General features: G+C 41.8%; 1 protein-coding gene across 1 annotated transcript in view; it reads left to right on the top strand.

Moving 5' to 3' along the window:
- The first annotated feature begins 611 nt into the window (after positions 1–611).
- The window catches only part of LOC103619155 (glutathione S-transferase A4), a 7,527-nt gene continuing 516 nt past the window's right edge, over positions 612–7,622 (top strand). The window contains 6 exon segments of the mRNA XM_008637647.2: positions 612–788; positions 1,187–1,293; positions 1,984–2,035; positions 5,914–6,046; positions 6,369–6,510; positions 7,543–7,617. Coding sequence (XP_008635869.2) covers positions 746–788; positions 1,187–1,293; positions 1,984–2,035; positions 5,914–6,046; positions 6,369–6,510; positions 7,543–7,617 — 552 coding nt within the window. The 5' untranslated portion in view covers positions 612–745.

Raw genomic sequence — 7,622 nt, forward strand, 5'->3', positions numbered from 1 at the left:
AGGTTCCACATCTGGCTTCAAGGGACACCTCAAGGCTGCCATAAGCAGCAAGGAAATGGGCTGCAGCCATGCAGGATGGCTAAAGAAGCTCATTCTGTTTCATGGAATAAAGGGAATGTCCTGGGTTGCAGTGTATTCTGTTACTATCCTCAGGAGCTGTTGGAACCAGGTGGGGCAGTGTTTCCTTGCCTCCTCCCCCCAGACTATCTTTCTGTTAATTGCCCATCATTGTCCTGCCGCCTGACTCAGAGATAACTCCCTCCGGACTATCTTTTGTTAATGAGCCTAATCAACACTTGGCCTCATGACTCATTACCCCATTGTGAGATGCTCCACCCAGAGGGAGGAACCAAGCATCCCATCGTGAATATAATCTGGGACTCTGACCACCAGAGACAACCCTTCCCACTGGATTTCCAGAGGACAGGAGCTACACAGCCACCATTGGACTTCCTGAGGAAGAGCAGACTGTTTTACTACAGGATCACTGCTTCAGAGGACTGCAGCCACCATTCTACCAGACTGCTACCACCACCCTGCCTAACAGGGTGTCAGGTTGTACCTTGACTCTGTCAGTTTGACAGTGTTTTTCTTTTACTTTTTTCTTCCTTTTCTTTAATTTCCATTAAATCGTTATTCTGACTTGGTGCCTCCCACTGGTTTGTTTTCAAACTAGTATAGGGAATAGCAACAATTCATTTGCCCCTATTTGAGGAAAGAAATGGACTGCATGTGAAGCTGCAAAATGCACATATGGCAAACAAAGCAAGATGAATTTCAGCTTACTGGTAAAACGTGTTTTCCTTCTTTTAATCTTTTCAATGATGGTGACAATGAGGCTAAGTGAGTAGCTTCCCTGAGATGTGGTGGCATTTTCAGTGGCTTTGTATAATTGTCTTCATGGGCAGCAGTGTTCCCCCTGTAGCTAGGGACTCATACCATTTGTTTAAACATGTCTGTATTTGCTTTCAATCATAAGAAACCCTCCCTGTCAGCACTGGGTACGGCTTTACAGATTCACACATCTTTCCTTTCCTAGCACTGGCTGTCTCTCATTTTATATTTTGAACCAAATGAAGTTTAAACTTGATCAGGCATAGTGAGAATAAACGGTGCTGTCTCCCCTCAAAATAATGGTGCTTACACCAGTTTTATGAGAGACTGTTTTCTGCTTAATATCTTTCAGGGAACCAGGAGCTCAGGAACATGTCGGGGAAGCCCAGGCTTACCTACTTGAATGGAAGGGGCCGGATGGAGCCCATACGGTGGCTGTTGGCAGCAGCCGGTGTAGAGGTTGGGTGACGTTCTCAGTAGAGTGTTACAGACTGGTGTTTGCAACTTCCCTCAGTGGGGGACAATTTAACATGCGTGTGGAGGATAAAAGCTGCATGAGAGTGGCTAAATTCATATGTCCAATAGCACTGCATGTTTGTAACTACGTTGTTCGGTGGTTGATACGTGGGATGCAAAACTCATTGGCATTCAGAGTTTATTAGCAGTAGTATCAATCTCCTGAAGTAATTAACCCTAATGGGACAAAATGGGGATTTATTTAAAGAACCTTTATTAATTGTAAGTTTTGTAGCTGTGCTAAACCTCCTTAACTCAGTCTTATTAAGTGTGCAGTTACGATGTGTGTAAACTGGGGTGGGGTTAGAAATATTTGATGTGCCTTTTTTCCTTTGGCGCTGGCCCCAACCTGTCTTGTTTCTGTAGATGCTTGCACTCTGTTTCTGCTTGGTCTTGGTTTATTTCTGTATTAGTGCACTAATGCAGAAGTGGCCAGGCCCTCCTTCTCTTCCCCATCAGCTGTCAGGGAGTGTTGGATCCTCAGGACATCTGTACCCAAACAGTGTGATTGAAGATCTGGCCCATTACCTTTTGCTTGACTCAGTAGTTCTGTGCATGGTTATGTGCTATCACTTAATAGAAGAAAGTTAACAGAAGAATAGCAGTGTGACACTATTCTCACTCCTTTTTCAGTTTGAAGAGGTGTATTTGGAAACAAAAGAGCAGTATGACAAGTTAATCAAAGGTAAGAATCCTGACACCTGAGGTGTAGTCCTTCAAAATATTTGTCCAGCCTAGCTAAATTTGTGTTCAAAAATAGTTTACTTAAACGAGGGGAAACTTCTAGGTGCACACCTTGAATAGTGCAGTACTAGTTTTGAATAACCCGTTATTTCCAGTGCCAAATAACTGCTATAAACTAAAAGCCAGAGCATCTGTGATTGTGTTTATTGTAGTACATTAAGCAGGCAAACACTTCTATTTAATATAACTTACTTAACTATGCTGTTGAATTGTTAGCATGGTACCTGGCACAGTTTTCGTCCAGGGCAAATAGAACTCCCTGAGCCTGAGGTATGAAGCTTCCCCTAGTTAAAAAGCATGGAGCCAGCAGGGAGACCTGTGGAAAGCCTGACATAGTCCAAGCAGCATGCCACAAAGGCGACCAGCATGCCACATGCCAACCTTGGGCGAGCAAGACCAGTTCTTCCCACACACCAGTGCAGACCTGTAGCCACTGCCCTTGATATCTGGTCAGAAGAAATCCATCAGTGAACCCCTCCACGGACACCCTGCCTGCCAGGTGGGGAAGGAGTTGGGACTGTGAGGAGCAGTAGAGAGTGCACATGCCTCACAGTTTACCTGCTGCCCAAGACACGTGAGAGAAACCTCAGAGCAGGCTAAGCGTGCCAAGCTATACAAGGAAAGTTGGAAGAGGGCTTGCATGTATTGTGGCTGAGCTCAGAAAGGAAAAGCTGTGTCTAAAGAAATTCTGTCAGGGAAAGCTAAAGTGAACAAAAATAAAATAGAAGTGGTATTAACTAGATCAGAATTAAATTTGCAGGTCCAGTTGGCTGGGACTCTTACAGTGTGGGAGGACAGTGCAGTGTACACAAACCAATTATAGCTCTAAATCTAAGAGCACAGGTAGTGAAAGCCCAAGTCTGTAAATCCTTCACAAGTATAGGTTATCTAGAAAGAGTGATACTGTAACCAGGATTGTATCTGAGCTTATTGATATCCAGAGAGAATTAAATTATGGTGAAAAGGATAGGGAAGTTTTATAAAGAAGATCAAGCGTTCTATGTCTATATATTGAGCTTAAGATGGTGAGAACACAAAGAAAAAAGGTGTGGTTTAATAGAATGGGTTGAAGAAAGATAGATAAATTAGTCATCCTGATAAAGGGACCTCTGGAATGTTGCCAGTTGTGCAGGGCAGGACTCAACAGGAGTAACTCCACATTACTTCTCCCTTAAACTTTTTTTCTCTCCCTACCAATATGCTTTTTGACAGGGTTTCCTGTGTTTAGACACTACCACATCGTTAGACTGGCCCAGGCATGATTTTGGCATGTACCAGCTGACAATCCTCCAAGCAATGCCCCAGCAGTGTCAGGATGATGCCTGGGCCAGGGGCTCTTCCCAGCAGGCAGCTTGCAGACAGACAGCTGTTTCAGAGGCAAAGAGAGTTAAATAACTTTGGCCTGGGCAGACCTGTACCTATTGGCCTGAGGGATAACTAACCTGGCACAGTCTGTGCAGCCAAATGTTGGCCAAGTGCTACCTGGGTATCAACGAGCTCTGCTGGTTGCTTACAAATAACAGGTTGTTGAGCTTTTGATGGGGTACCCTTCCTTCCCGGACCAGGGTAAGAGAGCAGAGGAGGCTGATGTTCTGCTAAGTTCAATAAAGAACTTATATAGTCTCATAGCTTTCTTGAAGGCAGAGTTCAAAGGGGTTATATGATAAAGGCAAGCAGCAACAGCAAACAGCAGGCAAACAGCTTCTTCTTCTTCTATATCCTCTATACTCTATATGCTCTGTATTTTTTCTTACAGAAGTGTGGATTATATTTGTTAACTGACCAATAAGATTAACACACAATTCTAGTTTTCTTTTTCTTAACTTATCCTGGTCTAATTCTAACAGTCGTTAAGTCTTACACAAGTGTTACACATGTATTACACAGATTTGCATATACAGTTTCTATCAGTTCTTCTTGTTTATGTGAACACGCCATCTAAAATATGTGAACAGTATCATTCTATCTATATTTTGTCCTAAAGTAAAGAATTCTGTGAAAAGGTACCACTGCTGCAGCAAGAACTATGTTTAAGGTCTCTGCTACAGCTTTTTAATGTTTAAGGCACTTAGCATATATTTCTACTAAAAGTTAAAAATCTATATTTCTATTTCACTTCGGTGTGGCTTCATGTATCTCAGCTTGTCCAAAGGTTTTAATTCAACCCCTGTGCTTTGGCTTCCCTCTGAGCCCAAGTCCAGAGGAGCTTTCACTCCAACAACAGGTGATTGATTTTTTAATGTGTACTCCACAGACCACCTTTGGCCAGCACAATCCAATCCCTGAAATTACTGGCAAATTCCTTTTAATCCTGCATATGTATTCTGTGCTGTAGTTATGTGAAGTGGTTCTCCCTGCAAAACGAGGGAGGAGAGGCAGTCCACTACTGATTTTAAGAGGGACTCCTCTTTTCTGTAGATAAGAAACAAATGGTGTATTTAGTTCAGTCATATTTGCTACACTGCTTTTTGTCAAGGGCCAGAAAGACAAATTTCATTTTTCACTTCACATCTTTCTGCTGAAAAATATTCTTCCCAATCTATTAGTTTTCCCATTCTGTTGTTTCTGCTAGATAGATACCAAGTAATGTTTCTTCCTTAAGATGAAGGAATGTGTTCTGGAAAGGCAAGAACACACATGATCTTTCTGTGAATGTTTACAAGAAACAAATCTAGGCTATTTGTTGCTGCAGAGAGAACTAATTTTTGAATTTTATCTGTAAATTAATAATATAGAACAAGTAAAGAATCTTTGTTAATTCTAGCCTAGCAAGGTATTTTAACAGCTATATTTTAACAGCTCTGGAGAAAGAGGCAGGCAGACGTGCCCGTTAGAATGAACCTTTATATCTGAAAGAAGGATTCACCAAACAGATAAAAATTGAGCAATTAAAAGAAATCATTAACTTTGAGCAATGCGAGTGGCAGCTGCCTGTTTGGACCTGGAGTTCTGCTGTGATTATAAACAAGGCAGGATTGTTCTCTGGATGCCCTTAGTGTGTAAATGGAGGAGGGAGTGTCTCTAAAAACAGTGAATTAGTCCAGCAGAAAACTGGTCTAGAATAGACTGACTTTGCAATGCTAAATCTCTGTGTCTACTTAGCTCTCAGAGCTGCCTCACTGAAAGCTCAGACAATTGCTCCGACCATCACCAGCAGAAAATGGGACTACAAAGTTGTTTCTAAATAGGCGTGAATTGTTGTAGAATGACACTAAGGCTAGGCCTGTAAAATCTATGGGGACTCTCAAACTCTTGTCCTGGAGTGACTGTGTGAAACTTACTCAAACACCAACAGCTGTCACAGGCTCTGCCTCTAACTCTGTGGCTTCAGGATGTTCAAAGTGGCCTGACCCCTTCCTGTATTCTATCAGCTTGGCCTTGCTGCAGTACTACTCGTGTATGTCCCTGACAGGGAATTGATCTGCATTCTAAAGAATAGGAATTTTTTGAAGTTCAGATTTACCACATATCTTTATTCTCCTTCTATTCCTTGGGTTGGAAGTGCTGGTTCAGGCTTTTCCTGCCAGCATGAGGCAGGCTCCAGAAGTACAAGCAGGGCCAGCTCTCACCAGCCGGTGAAGCTCCGGCAATGCTGTCAAGCCCAGGCCTCAGCTGCACTGTGGTGACCTCACTACAGGAGTGTGATGCAGGCTGTTTGATCTTCCCCACAGTGTTAGCTGGGTGCAGTGAGTCTTACAGTTAGAGCAAGATATCAGTGGTCTTCTACACTGCAAGAGAAATGTGCTCAGTGCCTTGCTCTCCTGTACAGCTTGCAGTCTAGGAGGAGCTAAAAGGCTTTCCTTCACCTCTCCACCCTAGATGGATTCCTGCTCTTCCAGCAAGTGCCCCTGGTCGAGATTGATGGGATGAAGATGGTGCAGACCAGAGCCATCCTGAGCTACATAGCAGGGAAATACAATCTGTATGGGAAAGACCTGAAGGAGAGAGCCCTGTATGTAACACTTCCTATCACTTATGGAGCAGTTTGTTATTTGATAGCTACATTATATAAACCAAATTCAATCCTGTAAATCCAGTATAAAGGCATCAAAAAGACTAACAATAAGTTTTAAGCACTGCTTCTGAAATGTTCCTAAACAGAAACAGGCTTTTATTCCTTTTGAAAAATATTCATGTTTAGTTCATGCTTACTTTTGGCTGTGAAAATTGGCACTGTGTTGGTGATATAAAATTCCTATAAGTTGCCTTAGTTAATTGGAAAACAGATGAAATAACTTCTGTGCTTTTTTCTACCATCTTCCCCTGACCAACAGGATTGACATGTATGTAGAGGGAATAGCAGATCTGATGCAGATGATTTTGATGTTTCCTTTTTCTCCACCTGATGCAAAGGAGAAAAATCTTGACTCAGTTAAGGAGAGGGCAACTAACAGGTACTTTCCAGTCTTTGAAAAGGTAAGTGACAGCAAGTATGTATCTATCAAACTGGCAATTATCCAAAAAGTTTCTGCAAAATAATGCATTTGTAGTGTAGGTCAGTTCCCAATCCTCAGCTTTCTTGGCTGTCTCAAAGAAGGAGAAATATAGCAGCACATTTTCCTCTATTTGTTGGCTTGTGTTGTCAGGGCTGTGGTATTTGAACATCTGCAAAGCAATATGTTCTCAGCTGTACAGAAAAACTTTTCACTGAAGTGAAAGCAAGCACATGAGATTATTTTTGTTGAAGGAACAGTCCTATACTTATATTTGTTTAGAGCCCATCTCTCTGCCATGCTTAATTTCATTTGGAAAAGTTTCACTGGAGGAATGCAAAAATCCCTTGCAAATAAATCAGATAGAGAGATTAGGAGTACTTTAGTAAAACAACAGTCATAGATTTATAAAACAACAAACCCAACCCATATGATTCATGCATCTGGCAATATTTCCCACTTTTGTAATATTTATCTAGTTTTGGTGGAAAACAATAATAAAGGGTGAACATCACAGAACTTCTTAACACTAAAATAAAATAACCTGTTCCCAAAGGCAGGGATTTTCATTACTTAGCTGTTGCAATTCTGCATTTCTAAGTTTGCTTCCTGATATCAACATTGGACATCACTTTACATGAAGCATCTAAATGGGAGTTCTATGAATTCCTTAAATTGCTTGTTACTTCTTCCATTATCCCTATTTCTAATTCTAGGACTGTTACTAGTTTATTTAAGCATGTGGTTTTGTTTCTGTTCCCGGTGCCAATCATCATTCATCATTACTGAGTGACCAAAGTTTGTAGTCTGTCTACTAGAACATGAAATGAACAAAACTTCATTTTTTTTCCAGCAACAGTGAAATGATGTAGGCTCAGCTTCAGCTGAAAAGTCCACCCTGAAATTTCAGATAGAATTGCTGCTCAGCTCTGCAGCTGTGCTGTGAGGCTTAGCTGCCAAGGATGCCCATATGCCCCACTCTCATCTGCAGCCCATGTTTTCTTTTCTTCTCCAGGTTTTGAAACAACATGGTCAAGACTTTCTTGTGGGCAACAAATTCAGCTGGGCAGATGTTCAGCTAATGGAAGCCATTTT

The sequence above is a fragment of the Corvus brachyrhynchos genome, unplaced genomic scaffold, assembly GCF_000691975.1.
Source record: "Corvus brachyrhynchos isolate BGI_N302 unplaced genomic scaffold, ASM69197v1 scaffold136, whole genome shotgun sequence".
In the NCBI taxonomy this organism is placed as follows: domain Eukaryota; kingdom Metazoa; phylum Chordata; class Aves; order Passeriformes; family Corvidae; genus Corvus; species Corvus brachyrhynchos.